Source organism: Orcinus orca, chromosome 9 (assembly GCF_937001465.1).
Source record: "Orcinus orca chromosome 9, mOrcOrc1.1, whole genome shotgun sequence".
Classification (NCBI taxonomy): Eukaryota; Metazoa; Chordata; class Mammalia; order Artiodactyla; family Delphinidae; genus Orcinus; species Orcinus orca.
The window spans coordinates 20,486,690-20,506,522 of NC_064567.1; the positions used below are offsets into that span (position 1 = coordinate 20,486,690).

General features: G+C 54.5%; 1 protein-coding gene across 4 annotated transcripts in view; it reads left to right on the forward strand.

The window, feature by feature from the left end:
- Positions 1 to 19,833, forward strand: part of PLXNA4 (plexin A4) — a 607,131-nt gene that overhangs the window by 566,230 nt on the left and 21,068 nt on the right. For all 4 annotated transcript variants that reach the window (XM_049714950.1, XM_049714949.1, XM_049714948.1 and 1 more), the window contains 4 exons: positions 3,443 to 3,711; positions 5,486 to 5,552; positions 6,416 to 6,562; positions 11,510 to 11,669. In XM_049714950.1, coding sequence (XP_049570907.1) covers positions 3,443 to 3,711; positions 5,486 to 5,552; positions 6,416 to 6,562; positions 11,510 to 11,669 — 643 coding nt within the window. The remainder of the gene's footprint in view (positions 1 to 3,442; positions 3,712 to 5,485; positions 5,553 to 6,415; positions 6,563 to 11,509; positions 11,670 to 19,833) is intronic.

A 19,833-nucleotide genomic window follows, 5' to 3' on the forward strand; every position in this document is an offset into this window, starting at 1 on the left:
CCACCTATATCATTGCCTCCTAAACTCTAACCTATTGGGTTACAATGAAAATTTACTATCCAGTTTTATACTCACAGACTTCAACTAAATTATCAAACCGTCTGGTGAATAAAGAAAGTCTTGTTTCAGGGTGCCGTCTGCTTAGGGAGTAGGGGTGCAAGTTACACAGGGGAACTGTTCTAGATACTCTCTACCAAGGCACTTCCCTCCATCCCCTCTTCCTGAAAGGGGGAGAAAATGCCTACTTTCCACACCCAGACACTGTGCCAATGCATTAGGCACCTTGGAAACTCTGGGGCAAGAGGGATCAGTGGAAACAGCCAATGGAGGAGAGGCAGGTAATAAAACTTCTGCTGTTGAAGCGCGCTCTGTGTGTGCCGAGCACTTTACATACATTATCTTACTTAATGTTCTTGAAACATTATGACATAGGCACTCAAATTCTCATTTTATAGACGAGGCAGTAGAGCCCGGAGGTGACAGGGCTTTCCTCCATGTACGAGTCTGTTAGTCTCTCTGATTCCAAACCCCATGCTGCTACAGGGATGCTCTTTCCCTGCAGATAGCTTCGCTAAACCTTCCTTCCCAGGGCCCTGAGCCTTGCTGCCCTGAGCGTGCAGCCAGGCCAGGGAGTCCAGAGCACATCCTCCTCCACTCCAGGCGCCACAAGCCAAGCCTGCACTTGGCTCCCCTGCCCTCGACGGACGGCCACCTGAGCTCCAGGAGGCCCTGCACGGGGCGCTGCAGGGGGAACTCAGAGCTGGCCTTCAGTCACCTCCCAGGCCCAGGGGTAGGCCAGACAGGCCAAGGACGCGCAGGATGGACGGGCGCTCAGGAGCCAAGCAAGCTGGGGTTTGGCAATCCTGCTGGCTGGCCTTGGGAAGCCACGGTAGCTTCCCTGAGAGGCTGTTAAAAGAGGGTCACGAGAAGGCTTCATTGGACCAATGTGTACAGTGTGCCAAGACTGTCCTTTGCCCATGGCGGGAGCCCAGGAAGTGGCATTGTCTCTTATTATCGGGACAAATTAGAGAAATGTCTTCTGAGAGGTCTGAAGGAGAGGGGAGGTAAAACGGGTACGCCTGCGTGGGAGGGGCTGTCTCGGAGTCGGGCGCTGGGCAGTAGGAGACAGACGTCTGGGCAGATTGAGGCCCCGCGCAGTGGCACAGTGAGGTGACCATGTCTCCCTGCTCTTCCCTCAAGAGCCGCCGTGGAGTGGGGGACTAGGGGGGCCAGGCAGGAGGCAAGCCAAGGCTGGAGACCTTGGGGAACCAGAGGGTCGCCAGGAGGGGCTGTGCTGAGCCTGGCGGAGCCGCCGGTGGCCTGGCCGGTACCACCCTGGCTCTGGTGAGCTCTGCTCTCTCCTGAGAACTGCCTGGAGAGGTACCAGCCTTCCGTGTACCAGCACAGCAGCAAAGGAAATGCAAACGGACCTGTTTTGGAAACATGCATGTTCCTGACCTGCGGGAGCTGCTGGTTCAATGCGAGTGTCTCTCTGAAGAGTTCAGGGGTTCCCCCACTGAAGGGGCCTTGAGACTGTTGGCCTCCCCAGTTTAAAATCTTCAGAGTGAAGCCGGTTGAAATTGCTGCCCTTCCGTAACTGGACTGTGATGGTGCTGAGGCTTTTCACGCATCTCGTTCCGTGCTCTCAGGAGTCCCAAGAGGGGGCAGGACACGGTGCCAGCTGCCCAGGTCGTGGCCCGGTCTGACGCTTCTCTGTCTTGGGATCTGGGGAAGTTCCTTATCCTCGTGGGACCCTGGGGTAATAATGGCACCTACCTCGTAGGCTGTTGGGTGGGTTACATGGGTCAGTATTTCTGAAGCGTGTGGAACTGTGCTCGGCATAGAGTAAGGTCTGTATACATATTAACTGCAGTACCTTCATGTTGTTGATAAAGGAACTGAGTCTCCTAAGGGTCCTGCAGCTCATAAATGACTGTGATGAAGTTAATGCAAGCTCAGCGGACTCTGAAACTGTGTTCTTTACTGCTTCATACGGGACACTCCTTCCCAAGGACCTGGTGCATGTACTCTCCCTGCCCCTGCCAGGGGGGACACATCCCTCAAGATGAGGCTTCGATGGTACCTCCTTTGGATGCCCCACCTCCCCCAGCATGCCACCTCCCAGCAGATGCCCTGCTCCGTGTTCTCAGAGGGCCTTCCCTCCAGGGCAGAGGCCGTGCTTCATTTTTTAAGTGAACTTTTTGTTTTAATGGAAGTATACAGACAGAGCAATACACAAATTATCAGAACACAGCTCAGCGCATTTTCCCCGAGTGAACACAGCCATTAAGCCAGCTCACAGATCGAGAAGCAGAACATTACCAGCCTCCAAAAGTCCCCCTGTGCCCCTTTCCAGTCACAGCCGCCCCCAGAAAACCCTTTTTTTTTCCCATTGATGAATGTTAATTGTTTTTCTTAAATCTGGATTTAAATGGTATTGTCCAGTATGCTCTCTTTTGAGCGTGGCTTTTTTCTTTCAGTATGTTTGCAAGATTCATCCCTGTTATTGTGAGTAGCAGTGGGTCCTTCATCCCTGTTGCTGTGCAGCATTTCATTGGGTGAATGCACCGCAGTTCCTGGAACCCTCCTATTGTTGCTGGACCTCTGGTTGTTTCCCATTTGGGGCATGACGCATGGTGCCGCTGTACCTATTCTCGTGCATCTCAGAGACGCATCCTCCGTGCACAGCTCAGTCGCTGGCTCATGTTGCTGAGTGGATGGTACACCCTTGTACCCTTTCACGGACCTCCCAGTGAACAGAAGATGCAGGCAGGAAGATAAAACCTTCTTCCCTCCCTTTCCCTGCATGGAGCAGGGTCTCAAAAGGAATCCCTAGGAAAACATCAGATGCTAGAGTTAGGGAGTGCCTGAGAGGCTCTTGGGCTTAAGCTTTCCCTTTTTTAGGTGAATGAACTTGGGCCCCCAGAGAAGTAAAGGGACTTGTCCAAGCTTATGTGGCGTGGGGATGTCAGAGCCCACGTGGAACCCAGAAGTCCTGACTCTGAGCCCACTGGTCTGTCAACAGGACCCCCAGGGCCAGAGACAGGTCAGCATTATGTTAGCCAGAGGCCCAGGTTTGGTAAACCCCCAGCAAGGGTGTCACTCACAGCATCCCCGACCTCCTGGAGTCCCTACCTGGGACTGTGATGGTGGTCTCCAGTGGTGTGGGGTCCCCTTGTCAACGCCATGCTAATGATGACGTTCTCTCTGTCTCTAGAGACAGTGACCTGCCTCGTGGGCTGTGATGGAGGTTAGGTAGACACCACATGTGGCGCCTGGCTCTAGATAAGGACTTGGTGGCATCAGCCAGGTGGCCTGTCGTGGGTGAATGGGAGGATGGGAGGGTCAGCAGTGTGCACGGCCCACCCGGTGGGGTGTCCATGGGGCCTCGCCCCTCTCGGGCGGCAATTAAGACTCGCGCACCCCTGGGTCTCCCCCGCAGGTCCCGGGCTACCGGCAGGAGCGCGTGGAGAAAGGCCTGAAGCTCTTCGCTCAGCTCATCAACAACAAGGCATTCCTGCTGTCCTTCATTCGCACGCTGGAGTCTCAGCGCAGCTTCTCCATGCGTGACCGCGGCAACGTGGCCTCGCTCATCATGACGGTGCTGCAGAGCAAGCTGGAGTACGCCACTGACGTGCTGAAGCAGCTGCTGGCTGACCTCATAGACAAGAACCTGGAGAGCAAGAACCATCCCAAGCTGCTGCTCAGGAGGTAGGGGTGCGGCCCCGGGGTGTCCGACCCAGCCCAGCGCACCGGCCTGGCCCTCCTGCCCTCAGGGAGACCAGGGCAGGGCTCCCCGGAGCAGCCAAGCTCCCCCAAGGTCAGGTACTGACCTGGCCAGAGGCCAGGGTGCACCCCACGCACTCTTAGAAGAACCTGTCCATCATGTTGGTGCCTCTGACTCAACCACAGCCCATCTGCTCACCCCGTGGTTTTTCTTCTGCCCCTAAATCCACTTTCCACTCTCCTCCCTCTGCTCTAACCCACCCCTGATTTGACCCTCTCTATCAGAGGTTTTCTCTTGGGCACTCTTCAGAGGTCATCTTTCCATCCCCTCACCTTATCTAAGTCAGAGCTTGAATCAGGACAGACACCTCAGGGCCTCTCTGGGAACCCACCTCACCATCTCAAGTTGGGAAACTTTAGCCCCTGCAGCTCTCACTGCTGCCTGGTAACAGGAGAAGCAGCATCACCCAGGAGGTTGTTGGAAAGGCAGAATCTCAGGTGCCACCCCACACCTACTAGATCAGAATCAGCATTTTAGCGAGAAACCTAGGGGATCTGAATGTGTAGTGAAGTGTGAAAAGCACTGGTCCAGCCTGTGTTTGAATTAAAGGTCTTTAGCGGCAACTTGCCTGATGCAACACAGCAAGTATTTCCTGGCACCTGCTCTGGGCTCTGCCCGGGTCCAGGGTCCACCTCTCAACACCGTGGGATGCCTCATCCTCGACACCGTTGAAATCTGCATGGTCACGTGTGCAGAAATAACCATATACCATGGCTTTGCCTTCTACGAAATCGAGACCCTCTGCCTCTGTCTACGCTGCCATTCAAATTGTTCATGTACTTGAAGGCCGTAGCAACCAGAAGTGTCCTTTGGCTCGTAATGCTGCTGTGGTGTTTGCACTTCCAAAATAAAAGAATAAGTGGGTTTGCGTAGCAGCATGAAAGATGCAAATTAGACTCAAGAATGAACTCCCTGTCATTGCAAATAAAACACTAGAAAGGTTCCCAGGAGAAGTTCCAAAGTGCGTGGAAGCCTTTTAAACAGGACAATTTGGGCGTCTCTTGGAGCGAGCTGGGTATCCAGCTCCATGTTGCCACCTACTCTGGGAGTCTTTAGCTTAGGCGATGGGCTCACTCTAGTCTATCTGGCCTTTCTCCACGACCCTCTTCCCCTGCCACCTTCTTTTCTATCCCTTGCCAAATGAGTATCTCCCAGATTTTCTTTTCTTTTCTTTTCTTAGCCCAAGGAACACACCTATCCTATAAAGTTCTCTAAGGCTATCACCAGTGTGGTAGCTATGAGCCACACGTGACTATTTAACTCTAAGTTAATTTAAAGTAAATAAAATAAACAGTTGAGCTCCTCAGATGCACTCGCCGCATTTCAGGAGCTCAGTAGGTATCTGTGGCTGGCGGCTACCATGCTGGACAACACAAAGTGCTACTGGGGTATTTCATCCACCCCGAAAGTGCTCTTGGACAATTGGACAGGGCTGCCCTAACACGTTCTCACAGAAACTCACCCGGGAGCCTGCGCACAGAAGGTCATCTCCCCGCTTGGCAGGCAAAGCTTGTCTTATCATTATGGTGTGTCTAGGAGTCCAAGGAACTCAGGTATCCCTCAGGGTCTTAAGATTTGGCCTGAAAGCCTTAAGCAGCAAGAGCCGTGCAGATCCCCCTGCCCTCCCAGCCCCTGAGGTCTGACCAGCTGCCTCTGTCTTTGTCTTGCCCTGCTGGGTCCCTCTGTGACTGGTGCCAGGACTGAGTCGGTGGCTGAGAAGATGTTGACCAATTGGTTTACTTTCCTGCTCTACAAGTTCCTCAAGGTATGATTGGATTCTGGGGGATCTCTGGGCCTACCTCAGTTTCCCCACCAGCCTGGGAATGAACCAGCATCCCCCCTATTTCCTCCACGGCCCCCAAGTCCACAGATGCTGGGGCCTAGCTCCTAGAACCCCGCCAAGAAATGTAGTTTCCCTTGTCATGGAGGGGGCAGGCTCCTGACCATCTCAGGAGACAGAGACCCACGGTCAGGCCTGGCTTGAGAGGCACGGTCCCCACAGGCCGCTCTCTCACAGGTGAGGGGAGATGAGCTTCTGAGAAGACCCTGCATTCCCTTTTTTTCCTCTTGCTCTCCTCCTGCCCCTCCGGCCCCAGACTTACTGAGGCTGACGAGGGTCCTGGGCAGGTACAGGAGCGCGTGTGGCGGCAGATAAGCCGAGGACATGCCTGGGGGGTGGAAGAGCTGCTCGGCCTCCAATTACTAACTTGTTTTCTAAGGAGTTCACGCCACCGAGGACTGACCTCTGTCTCTCTCTCTTTTTTTTAATATATATATCTTTATTGGAGTATAATTGCTTTACAATGGTGTGTTAGTTTCTGCTGTATAACAAAGTGAATCAGCTATATGTATACATGTATCCCCATATCCCCTCCCTCTTGCGTCTCCCTCCCTGTTCCACCCCTCTAGGACCTCTGTTTCTTGATGGGGCTGCAGAGAAAGCAGGGTGGAGTGAGGGCGGGGAGAGGGGCAGAGAGGGGGCCGGGGAGATGAAAAGAGAGCTCAAGAATGGCAGTGGGAGGAAGCAGGAGAAGAGAATGATAACTGAGGAGTGGAAAGCAGCCCTTCGGAGAGGCAGAGGCTGGGGGAGGCCGGGCTCCGCACAGCATGACTCTCCTCCGTGTCCAGGAGTGCGCCGGCGAGCCCCTCTTCTCCCTGTTCTGCGCCATCAAGCAGCAGATGGAGAAGGGGCCCATTGACGCCATCACGGGCGAGGCCCGCTACTCTCTGAGCGAGGACAAGCTCATCCGCCAGCAGATCGACTACAAGACCCTGGTAAGCCAGCCTCCCAGCTCCTCCCCGTGGCTCTGGTGGCTGGGTTCTGGCCCTGCGCAGCCCCGGCCCAGCCGAAGGGATGGTGGAAATGCTGATGACCATCCTCTCTAACGCCTCTTTAACGCCACTGCTCTCAGCCACCTCTCTGGGTGCCCACTGCACGGGGCCAGCCTGGTGTTCCACCTGTGCCAGTCACTCCATCTGAGCCGGTCACCCCGACTTCCTTGTCCTAACATGCCAGGGCACCTGGATTTGAGGACCGGTGGCTCAGACACACCTGAGCAACAGCAGGAGACCAGTGTGCTTTCAGGCCGGTGCACTGGATTGTGGGGCAGTAACCCCTTGCCGGCAGCTGGCTGACTGATCCCAGGGAATGAACTCCTTCTCAGCGGTTCTCCCAGTGGAGAACCCACACTTCGCAGACCAGTTCCAAGCAGGTAGCATGTAGAGCACGAAAGAGGGGAAGCCAGAAATGGTTGCTCGTGGTTCTGAAGGTCGCACCTACATGACCCGAGCTGTAGGATGGGAGGCCAGGCTGGCCTAGCGGTTTAAGGTGTTTGTCCAGGGAACAGGGGGACCCCCTCAGTGAAGGTTACACTCCCTTTCCTGCCAGAAACAGGCATCCTAGGAGGCAGCAAAGCTCAGCATTTAGGAGCGCGGAGTTTGGAGTGGGGCAGAGCTGGACTGGAGCTATGACTCCTCCTGACCAGCTGGGGGATTCGGGGCTTAATCTCTCCAAGTTTGGGTTTTGTTTTTTTAATCTGAAAAAAAAAACAGGGATAATAATAAAAGAGGGATAATGACAGCATGTAGCTCCTGAAGGTGTCCAGAAGATGGAGTGGGATCTGGTGTACAAAGCTGTGAGCCCAAGGTCAGCCCACTGCTGCCTCACGGGGGCTCTGCTTCCTCTTTCCCGCCATGACTGTCCGCTGGTGCCCACTGTCTCTCCAGGCGGGAGAGCTCACTCTTGGGCTTTTCTTGGAGAGAGTTGTGACCTCCCACCAGATCTTTTCCAGGAAAGAGAAGAGGAGGTAGAAGAAAGGAGTGAGAAAACAAGATAAAAGATAAATGTGGAGGGTGGTACGTGGGTGGAGCCCAAGAATGGAGGTGGAAGAGACAGCAATGGTGTTAAAGAGGACAGAGAATAGATGGGATTTAAAATGCAGTCATTGGGAAGTGAGACACATGACAGGCCAAGGCATGGCAGAGCCCGGCAGGGGCCGTGAGCCGAGGATGAATCCCAGACCCCGAGGCCAGCTGGGGAGACATCCCTGCCACTCTGAATAAAGCCAGTCCTGCTGGCTGGGCGTGATGCGACCGTGATGCACCTGTCCCACTCCATCCTCGGAGGGCCCTGGGAATCCCAGCAGGCATCTCAGCAGATTTGCCGGGATTGGCTCAGTTGACGAGGCTTTGAGGCAGCAGGGTGAGTGAGGGCCCTGCTTCTTTGCAGTCGTGGTCTGCTCCAGAGGAGAGAGTTAGAGGCGCTGATTAAAAGGGGAAAGGAAGGGCTTCCCTGGTGGCGCAGTGGTTGAGAGTCTGCCTGCAGATGCAGGGGACACGGGTTCGTGCCCCAGTCCGGGAAGATCCCACGTGCCGTGAAGCGGCTGGGCCCGTGAGCCATGGCCGCTGAGCCTGCGCGTCCACAGCCTGTGCTCCGCAACGGGAGAGGCCACAACAGTGAGAGGCCCGCGTACTGCAAATAAATAAATAAATGGGAAAGGAAAAAAAAAAAACCTTCCAAAAATAGAGACCAGAATAGATTTCTTAATGAGCTAGAACTACTGTTGAAATGTCTCCTGCCTGGTCTTTCCCTCTCTTTCCCATCTCATCAGCGGCTCCCCAGTATTGAATCCAACACGGTTGTAATAACACTCTGTCCCCAAATTGCAGCATCCTTTATTCCAGAGGCCAAACTACTGTTAGCACACCCAGCCTGGTTGCAGATGACTTCAAGAGAATGTGAGGAAATTGGAGTGGGTCAGGGACGCGCATCCATTTGAGGTGGAAAGAGTTGGGGAAGAGGCACCGTGAGGAAAGGGGAAGGAAATTACAGTTGTCTTGCTTGGAGAAGAAATGGCTGTGGGGAGGTTTCATAGCCATCCTCAGGCCTCTGAAAGGAACCCCCCCACGTGGAAGGGGGAGCAGCCCGGTGGTGGTGAGGAGGGGCCAGGAAGAAAGTGTGTTAGCAGCAGACAGGGCTGACCCGAGACTCCAAGATGAAGGGGTCAGAAAAAGACAGGGTGGCCTGCAATTCAGCACTGGCTGGAGGAGCCCAGGGTACTTTGGGCCAACTGATGGTAACCTTGTGCTGGGCGGAAAGGGTAACCACAAAGAGTGAGACAGGTGCTGAGAGGCTCAGCCAGTATCACTTGACAGTCAGATGCACCACGTACGTGTAGAGTGATTAATTAGATTGAATTTGGACTAGCATGGCCTAGGGGCCTGCTGCTGGGCGTGCCCAAGGGCATAAACTGGGAGCCTGCTAGAGTGCTAGGTGCTCACCTGTGATCCTGCCTGAATGCAGAGTCTCAGACCCCATCCTCGACCTCCTGAGTCAGAATGTGCGTTTTCACAAAACCCCTTTAGTGATTCTATTCACAGGAAAGTTTGAGAAGCACTGACCTAGCAGAACAAACCCCAGGCAGTTGCTCTGAAAAAGCCAAGAGACCTGGGCGCGGGGCTGGGGAGGGGAACTTCCAGGTGGAGCTGGGGCTTGGCCAGCGGCCAGGGAACCTGTCCCTCCGTGGGGCCACTGCTGCTTCTCTGGATGCCCTGAAGCAGCCACAGAGTGGTTCTCATGGGGCCACCACGAACCCCAGGGGCAAGCAGAAATGTCAGGGGGGCATGCTCAGGTGGCAGCCCCCGCTTCATGGTCTCACAGCCCTACCTGGGGGAGGCCAGGCTCCACCACCACCACCACCACTGGCCCAGAGCTCAGGACCCCAGGGCAGCAGCAAGTACTAGGCTGTGCTTGGCCACGGAGGGGGGCTGGGAGGGGTCCCGGAAGGCTCTTAGGAGGCAGGGAATGGCTGGGAGAGGGCACACGGGAGGAGCACGTGGTCCAGAGTTCCTTCCAGCATTGTTTTCGGTTTAAAACATTTTGAGGGTGACAGTTCGGTTTTATAGATTTAGGAGGTTCTCTTCTTAATGGAATGAGCATGTTCCCGTGGGAGCTCACAGCAGTCTGGTCGCTAATGAAAGGCAGGCGTCCAGGGGCCAGGGTTCTGACTGCCGCCACGTGGACCAGGAACGGGTGGGGATGGGCAGAAGGCTGTCGTCCGGATCTGCAGACCAGATGTACGGTTGGGAAATGGCTGGCGGGGGAGGCGGTACAGTGACGGTTCTGAGAAGGGAGCGCACAGAGGGCGCAGGCAGCAGGGTCAGACGGGCTGCAGAACCCGGCTCAGCGCGGCCATCTGGCAGCACCTGTGACCCACAGCGCCCACCCGGATCCACTCTGGTCCACCCAGAGATCCCACGATCTCACCACGGAGAGAGAGCCCACGCTGAGGACGGCAAGAGAAGCAAAACTGTTAGAAATGGCCCAGAACTTTTTTTTAAAAATAAATTTATTTATTTATTTATTTTTGGCTGTGTTGGGTCCTCGCCACTGCACGTGGGCCTTCTTTTCAGTCGTGGCGAGCGGGGGCTGCTGTTCATTGCGGTGCGCAGGCTTCTCATTGTGGTGGCTTCTCTTGTTGCGGAGCACGGGCTTCAGTAGTTGTGGCACAGGGGCTCAGTAGCTGTGGCTCAAGGGCTCTAGAGCGCAGGCTCAGTAGTTGTGGTGCACGGGCTTAGCTGCTCCGCAGCATGTGGGATCTTCGCGGACCAGGGCTGGAACCCGTGTCCCCTGCATTGGCAGGCGGATTTTTAACCACTGCGCCAGCAGGGAAACCCTGGTCCAGAACTTTTTAAAGGAAAAAATATAGTTTGGTGCATTAGGCAGAGTCTTAACTTACCTGACTAATTCCAAAAAGAGAAATGGAGGTCCTGAGCCAGGGTGGCCTCTTCCCCTAATACCAGGTTTCAGGTTCGGAGCCAGGAAGGGCTGTCAGGTGGCCTGAACTTGCAGTTTTTTAAAGGGCACCTTTTTTTTTTTTTTTTTTGCGGTACGCGGGCCTCTCACTGTTGTGGCCTCTCCCGTTGGGGAGCACAGGCTCCGGATGCGCAGGCTCAGCGGCCATGGCTCACGGGCCCAGCCGCTCCGCGGCATGTGGGATCTTCCCGGACCGGGGCACGAACCCGTGTCCCCTGCATCGGCAGGCGGACTCTCAACCACTGTGCCACCAGGGAAGCCCTAAAGGGCACCTTTTTATTTTTAAAGAACACGCTAAGCTTCTTACAGATTCTCCAACCTCCGATCAGCCCAGAACCCTCACAAAAATCGAAGCACATGAAATCTTTGGAGAAAGGAGCCAGATTCCCATTAGTGGGTGTGTGTGTATGGGACAGAGTAATGAGAAAGACAGACAGACACACAGGGATGGGGGCTGGGGGTTTCAGAGGTGGGCGAGGGTATGGGTGTGCTGCTGAGTTGCTGCCTAGTGAGTGTGTGTGTGTGTGTGTGTGTGTGTGTGTGAGTGAGTGAGAGAGAGAGAGTGGTGGCAGGGGGACATGCAGTAGTGTCCATTCTCTGACACGTTGCCCCTCATTGCCCCCTCCTGCTTGGACATTGTTCCCTTTGATAAATCAGGATTTTAATGGAGTCTCTCGTGAAGAGTGAAATATGCAGCTCCTACTCCTGCAGTGATGCTGAAGCTGTACCGCTTTCCTGCTGCTTGTGGGGACGGGAAGGGTAGAGGGCTTGGCTGGGGTCGCCCCGCCGCTGTCCAGTCCAACCTGCCGAGGCGGAGCCAGTCAGGATAGGACTCCAGGATGCGGCTGGCATTCCCAGGGCTCTCCATGCTGCCCTCCCCACTCACCGCCTCTCCCCACCGCCCGCAGGTCCTGAGTTGTGTCAACCCAGACAATGCCAACAGCCCTGAGGTCCCAGTGAAGATCCTCAACTGCGACACCATTACTCAGGTCAAGGAGAAGATTCTGGACGCCATCTTCAAGAATGTGCCCTGCTCCCACCGGCCCAAGGCTGCAGACATGGACCTGGGTGAGTAGGGCCGCCCACCCAGGAGGCTGTGCTGTGACTGCTTGGAAGCCCCTCTTACTGACCAGTGGAGCCAGGGTGCAGGGAGCAGGCGTGCACGGCCCCCAGGAGCCCAGGAGGTGCACCTTCGTGGCCACTTAGTGAGCAGTAAGCAGAGGGGGGACCACAGTCTGCTGGTGATCTGACTGCCTCTGGGATCTTTTGAGTAGCCGAGGGGTGGGAGTGGAGGTGTCACATCGGCAGTGAAGAGGATTTAGTCTGAATCTGTGTGGCCCAAGGTCTTGCCACTACCTGCGTCGTGCCCCCAGGCCCTTCCCTTCGCCTCTGTTCTGTGCGTCTAATTTTTGCTGACTACCGAAGGCAAGAGGGATCTGGGTCAGTGATGGAGGATGGAGAGAAAGGATAGAGAAAAATAAGCTATGACAGCCTACTGGGGAGTAGGATGACATTTTATTTGAATGTTCCACGAATAGATCGCATAGCCTATATAAACAAGGGCATGCCACTTAGGGCCAGCTGTCCTTGGATCCCGTTATGGCTTGCCCGAGTGTTTAATAAGATATCGTCCTGGGGAAATCCTAGTGGGGAGCCCCAAGCTCCAGAGAGGCCGGGGCTGAGGAGAGGCAGTTCGGCATTGTGGATCAGCACCAAACATGCCTGGGTTTGAGTCCTGGTTCCACCAAGTCCTAGCTGTGTGACCTTGGTCTAGTTACTTAACCTTTCTGTGCCTTAGTTTCCTTGCCTATAAAATGGAGATTAATAATAGTGCCTGCCTCACTGTAAGAATGAAAGGAGATGATGCAGTAAAAGCCTCTGATGCACTGTCTGGCCCATAGTACGTACTCAGTATTGGCTGCTGCTGTTACTGATTGTGAAGATAATAGTGGTAAGGAAACGGTATGTGTCTGTTTGTTGGTCCTGGGCCTGGAGGAAAAGGTGTTTTTGTGTGTATGTGGTTGGGTCTGGAGATTGGTGGAAACATAGAGGTGGGAGGACCTCCAGAGGCCCCTAATCCATCCATCTGGCCTCTCTAAGCTGGCTTCAGCTAAGCCATCCAAGACAGATGGGCGTCTGTGCTATTTTCTAAACTCCACAGGGAATTTGATCCCCTCCCAGTGCCTCGCCCCACCTGCCCCCAAATTCTGATGCCTAAAGACTCAGGATCAGGAATTTCTGCTCACTCACCTCAATTCTTACTGCTTCCCTTCCCCCATCTCCTCCTGGCTGGCTGTTGGCGGGATGTGTTTGGCCCTGTGCCTGGAGCTCCATGGCCCCAGGGAGAGAGACGGGCTGAGCATGTGCTCCCGTTCACTTTGGAGGTGTCTCTGTGTATGTTGTTTCTAGGACCAAGAGGAAGCATCTGTGAGAGTCTGCAGTTGAGGGGGGGGGGTGTTGGGCGAGTGTGTCCATGTGTGTCCCGGGCACTGGTCCCTAGAGTTGGAGTGGGCATTTCTGTCTGTATGCGGGTGATTCTGCTGCCATGAACGTCCCACAGACTGATGGAGCCAAGGGCTCGCTTACAGAACCAGTGCAAGAGAAAACAGTTCCTGGGAAGGAAGACCCCTGTGTTTCCCACCCCCAAACAATTAAGTGGGCTACTGCATAATGGGTCTCCCAGGGAGAGTTGAATTCACTAGGGTAACCAGGTAGCACTCACCATGCCTTTTGTTCATCTGTGGGAGCCATGGCAGGGTCCACCCTCGGCTTTTCAAAGTCATTATCTGCAAAATGGGTGGGTGGGAGGAGAGCCCTGGCCTAGCGGGGCCAAGAGGAGGAGCTGTTATGAGAACCTGTATCTTTATGCCGAAGGTGTTTGGAGAGCTCACGGGTGCGGGTGCGTGTAGAATTGTGCGCTTCTGGTGCTTGGGAATGGGGTGACCTCCCATGGGGGAGAGAGACCACGTCATGGCTGGGGGATGCTGCTCAAGACCAGCCCTCCCCACCTGGAAGCCACACACCCAGACTGGGGAGGGGAAGGGGCTGCTTTTTAACTTCAGAACATTTGCTGGGTTCTAGCCCAGCAAAGCATCATTAATGAAAGGATGTGATGCATCTGGAGTGAAGGCAGCAGCATCCAGAGCAGCCACGGCCACTTCCTGCTGTCCACTTCCTGCTGTCCACTTCCTGCCGTCCACCTCCTGCCATCCACTTCCTGCTGTCCACTTCCTGCCACCCACCTCCTGCTGTCCACTTCCTGCCGTCTACCTCCTGCTGTCCACTTCCTGCCATCTACCTCCTGCTGTCCACTTCCTGCCATCCACCTCCTGCTGTCCACTTCCTGCCATCCACCTCCTGCTGTCCACTTCCTGCCGTCTACCTCCTGCTGTCCACTTCCTGCCGTCTACCTCCTGCTGTCCACTTCCTGCCATCCACCTCCTGCTGTCCACTTCCTGCCATCCACCTCCTGCTGTCCACTTCCTGCCGTCTACCTCCTGCTGTCCACTTCCTGCCATCTACCTCCTGCCGTCCACTTCCTGCTGTCCACTTCCTGCTGTCCACCTCCTGCTGTCCACTTCCTGCCATCTACCTCCTGCCGTCCACTTCCTGCCATCCACTTCCTGCTGTCCACTTCCTGCCACCCACCTCCTGCTGTCCACTTCCTGCCGTCCACTTTCTGCCATCCACTTCCTGCTGTCCACCTTCTGCCATCCACTTCCTGCCGTCCACCTCCTGCCATCCACTCCCTGCTGTCCACCATGAGTGAAGGAAGCCTGAGGGCTGAGCAGCAACCAGGAGCCGCCTGAGAGCTGTTACTCTCTCAAGCTAGAGGCTGCTCAGGCCAGGGGCTGGGCCTCCAGTGACACAGTGCTCGCCAGGTCCCAAGAGGACAAAGGACCTACCTTTCCCATCATAGGAGCTGCTGGGCAGGATGGAGGGGCCACCCCGGAGGCACAAGGTCTCACAGCAGGGAGGGTAAAGGGGAGAAGCCAAAGAAAGGAGGCAGTTTGAGTCTCAGGGCCCCATCCTTCTGGGGAAGGGGAGTCACACTGAACTTCTCACAAAGGCCTCCCATGATGGGTGCTCTTCTGAGGAATTTCCTTCTTTTCTATTAAGTCCAGGGTCTGGAGCTGCTCCCACAACTCTGGTCTTCTTTCTGCCAAAGCCAGATAACAAAGAAAATGGGGCCTCCTCCGAGACCCAAATGCTTCTTCCGCAAGGTTTGATTTGACTCAGTTGCATGGCCCCCAAGGAGAGAGAGAGGCAAGGCGAGTTTTTCCCATCATGTAGGTGAAAGTGCTTTGAAAGCAGTTTACAAATATAAGGTGTGATTATAATCAAAAATTAATCTATGCCAAAGGGACACATAACACATAGGCACGGAGAAGACTCTGAGCCACATGCGTTGACAGAGGCAAGACAGCCAAGCATCCCCCCTCCACCTCACTTCCCCCCCATGCCTCCTCCTCCTGTAGCTGAGGGCATTGGGCAAAGACTGCCTTCCCCCTCCTGATGCCCAGCCCCTGGAAAGGCGAGGACATCTGTCCCAGGCCAGCTCAGAAAGAAGCAAAGGCATTTTAAGCTGCCTCTGTAATTGCCCCAAGTAAATCCAGCCCCAACCCCTCCCCCTGCCTTTCATCATCAGTGGTGCCTGGCCTGGCCTAGCCCCTCCTTCCTGACACTTCTATTCATTGCTCCTCTGACTGAAGCTCTCCCACGCCACCCCCTCTACCCCTTCACCTGCTTTTCCAGGCATTAGGGAGCCAAGATGGGGAACTGTATTAGCCAGGGTTCTCCAGAGAAACAGAACCAATAGGATATGTTTACACAGAGAAGGATTTATTTGAAGGAATTGGCTCATGCAGTTATGGAGGACTTAATAATAGACTAGGAGGAGTCTGTTTGGGCTGCCGTAACAGAACACCATAGACTGGCTGGCTTATAAACAACAGAAATTTATTTCTCACAGCTCTGGAGGCTGAGAAGTCCAAGATCAAGGTGTCGGCAGACTCAGTGTCTGGCGAGAGCCCACTTTCTGGTTCATAGATGGCCGTCCTCTTGCTGGGACCATACATGGCAGAAAGAGGGCAAGGGAGCTCTCTGGGGTCCTTTTTATAAGGGCACTAATCCCATTCATGAGGGCTCCACCCTCATGACCTGATCACCTTCCAAAGGTCCCCACCTCCAAATGCCATCACATTGGGGGTTAGGATTCAACATGTGAATTTTGGAGGTGACACAAACATTCAGTGTCTAGCATGGAGGCTAGCATGTCCAAAATCTACAGGGTAGGCCAGCAGGCTGGAGACCCAGGGAAGAGCCACGTTGCAGTTCAAGTCCAAAGGCAGCTGCTGCAGAATTCCCTCTTGCTCAGGGGAGGTCAATCTTTTGTTCCACCCAGGCCTTCACCTAATTAGATGAGGTCCACCTACATTATGGAGGGCAATTCGCTTTACTCAAAGCCCATCCATTTAAATATTAATGTCATCCAAAAATACCCTCATGGAAACATCCAGAATAATTTTTGACCACCTGTCTGGGCACTGTGGCCCAGACAAGTTCACACATAAAACTAACCATTGTAAGAGCCAAAGTGAAGGACACAGAACTTGCCTTTCTTTCAGTCTGTTGGAATCTAGGGAAGGAAAGATATCCCAGGCAGGAGTTAGGGACTGCGCTGGGGCACGTGGGCCTTGGGAGTTTTCAAAGCCCAGTGCCAGGGGCTCCCTGCTCTGCTATATGTGAGGCTGTTCTTACCAAGCTGATGCCCCTTTCCACCCACAGGTATCGGGTAACCCGATGCCCCTTTCCACGCACAGGTATCGGGTATAGGTACCCCCTTACACCACCAAACTCTTCGACCAACATATCATAAGAGCCTGCCCTGGGGCAAGCTCTGTGCCAGGCACAGAGGGACCAACGTGACTAGGAGTTCCTCATTGCTTCGCACAGTAGCAGGAGGCTGGACACTTGTCTTTCTGAGCCAAGGGACTCTTTGTTTTCTCCCTTCACTCCCCAGAGGAAATAACTGATGCCATTCTGTTCTACTGCACAGAAGACTCTGCAGCTCAGAGAGGCACAGAGCCTGGGCCCTGGTCACACAGCAGGGAGGTGGAGAGAACATCCATTCCCTTTCCACGCAGGCTCCTCCACAGGCCGTGACCTCCAGAGATTCCTCTGGTTTAAAGCAAATGCCCCATCAATAGCCCCGGAACTACGCCACCCCTTCTGTCTGAAAGGGTATATTTTTTCAAATAAGTAATTCCTGTATGCAATAAAAAGATACACTATCTTCTGAGTGAAATATAAAGAGTTCACAGCAGCTGTCACCCCAGTTTGCATTTTCCACTGCACCTGATGGGAAGGACAGATAAAGATAATGGGATTTTTTTTCTTTTTTATTTCACCTCCCTCTCTCCCTGGAAGGTGGAAGTGTAACAAATTGGATTGTGAGTGTGTCTGTCCTTTGTGCTTGGAGCCTGGAGCAGGGCATGGGGCTGCGGGCAGAGCTTCCGAGGGAGGTCAGAGCCAGCAGTTTTCCCTAGATGCCTTGCATATGAATACCTGGGTCACCTTTCCTACCTAGGTCACCTTTCTTCCTTCCCACCGCCCACCCCCTGCCTCTTGAACTCTTCTTTGACACAGCACAGGCGTGGCACACCACCCTGGAGCGCCACCAGAGCCTCCTCCACATTATTCCATATTCAAGAACATCCACTAAGCTCTCGCTTACCTCTCTTAAGTCGAGTAGCAGAGCACAGTCTGCTTTTCCCTTTAGCTCTCCGGACTTCCCTGAATAGCGACAACTAGCCGGTGCACAGCTCTTCACAGTTTACAACGACCCAAGGCTTTGAAAGCAGACAGCACCGTTCAATTTAGGAATTTCTTCTTTTAAGCACCACGTTTCCTACTTTGATTATTTTGTATTTTAGAACTTGCTCTCACCATAAAATTATACCTTTTTTATTTTTTTAGAAGTTTATTAATTTATTTTTTCTGTGTTGGGTCTTTGTTTCTGTGCAAGGGCTTTCTCTAGTTGTGGCAAGCGGTGGCCACTCTTCGTCGCGGTGCGCGGGCCTCTCACTATTGCGGCCTCTCTTGTTGTGGAGCACAGGCTCCAGGCGCGCAGGCTCAGTAATTGTGGCTCACGGGCCTAGTTGCTCCGCGGCATGTGGGCTCCTCCCAGACCAGGGCTCGAACCCGTGTCCCCTGCATTAGCAGACAGATTCTCAACCACTGCACCACCAGGGAAGCCCTATACCTTTTTAAAATAAACCATATTTAGGTGGTCCCCCCTCCCATTCCTGAGTCAGTTTCCCGACCGTTTGCAGTGACGCTGATTCTGTCCCAGCTCTTTTCTGATGCCGCTCCCGCACTTGGGAGCGGCAGGTTGCCGAGGGTGTCTGGGCTGTCTGTCTCCTTGGGGCTCACCTGCCGACAGGTGTGCGGCGGTAGAGTCGTGTCTCCTCCTCCAGCCTTCTGCTCGGGACCCTGGTTTGGGAGGTCAAGAGGACCCTGTGCAGGCTGGTGAGACTCTGCTCAGCGCCCCACGGGGAGGAATGGTGGCCCGGGGTGGGAGGGCAGACAGCTGGCTCTGAAATTGGTTCCTTGTGGATCAGTGGGGTTGACTCGGCCAGTTCTAACCAGCCTGGTGGGCGCCTCCTTCCCCCCTCATCCCTCCAGGTCAGTCCCTCCTAAAGCTTCCTTTGATGGGTCTGAGGAGAGATGGACTGGACTGGACTGGGGGCGGGGCGGGCAGAGGTTTGTTGCTGCAGAGCCTTAAGTGTCCTCAGCCTGGGGTGAGATGCTATACTTGTGTGTGCGTGTGTGTGTATGCACACGTGTGTGCCCGTGCACCCAGCTGCATATGCACAAGCCACAAGGGTCAGAGCTGGTGAGGCGCCGTGCTCCCCAGGGAGCTCAGAGTATGCACTTGAGGGGAGGCAGCTACCCGCCAGCACCCCAGTGTGGCCACAGCCCAGGTCCCAGTCTGGCCGTCACGGCCCTTCCTCCACGCTCCCGACACTGGGTGGCTCACGCGCGTCGTTGGCACCGCGCCACAGAGCTCCGAGTTGTGATGACCTCCGGGTCTGTCTTCCCAACCTGTTTCTTTAATTTCCCAGTCGTAAAATCGGAAGAATGAGTGATAATCACTTCAGAGAGCTTTCACTTCGGGCAGTGGACGTGCCCAGTTGAGGTTCTGGAGTTCAGCTCTTCCTTTGTCCCAGGTTCTAACGGCGCGGCTCACACTTCACCTCTCACTGTAGCTCACTGTCTGCCCACCGTGGAGCAGCAACACACAGGTAGAAAAGCCTTTCACTGCTTGGAAAATAAGCCGCCGTTACTCGCTCACTTACTCTTTCCCTTCTTTGTCTATTCACTCTTTCACTGATGTATTATTCAGGTAATAAATACTCATCAGGTACTTACTGTGTCCCAGGTGCTGGGCTAGCCCTGCTGGTAGACATCTGGCAGCAGCATTTTTGTACTTCTAAGGAAAGCCATCATTCCTTGACTGCCCTGGGGGGAGCGTGGCCACACTCTGTCCTTTTCGGCTGGGGACAGAGATGGCAGACTGACCTTCATCTGCTTACATAATTACTGGACATGATTCAGAGTCAGGGCTGCTGAGTAGGGCTGCACAGGCTGCGCACTGGACAACTTCAGGCCAGTTGTGGAACAAGGAAGTCCTGTCTCTCGCTCCCGAATTAGTCACCAGCTGTCACTGCTGAGTCCCCCAGGCTGTGTGGCTTGTTCAGATCCCCCTGAGAGGTGCTACAATGCCATCAGCAAGGGTGCCAGTGCAGCCGATAAACCAGAAAGCCCCCACGGCCTCTGCAGTGAAGGAGACTCCTCTTCCCTTGCGTCCGGCCAGTAGACTTTGTGTCCAGAGCTCGGCCCCAGCTCCTCCTCTGGCCCCCAGGTGGGGAATGCAGAACACTGCCTGCCTGCTGTACCCTCACCCATGCAGCCTCTGACTTACTGGCCCTGGCACTATTCACCAGGGAAGCGGGGAGACCCACAAGGCTTTATCTTTCAGGACCCACTGTGCGACTGGGACAAAACATACCACTGCCACATCCTTGGCCCCGGCTGGTCTTCACCAGAGTCCCTCTGTGCCACGTAGTTTGCTCTCTCACCAGCTGGGAGACATTCTGCTTATTTTCCCCTAGCCGCTCAGAAAACAGGCACCCATACCTGCCTGCATAAAATTTAAAACAAAAACAAA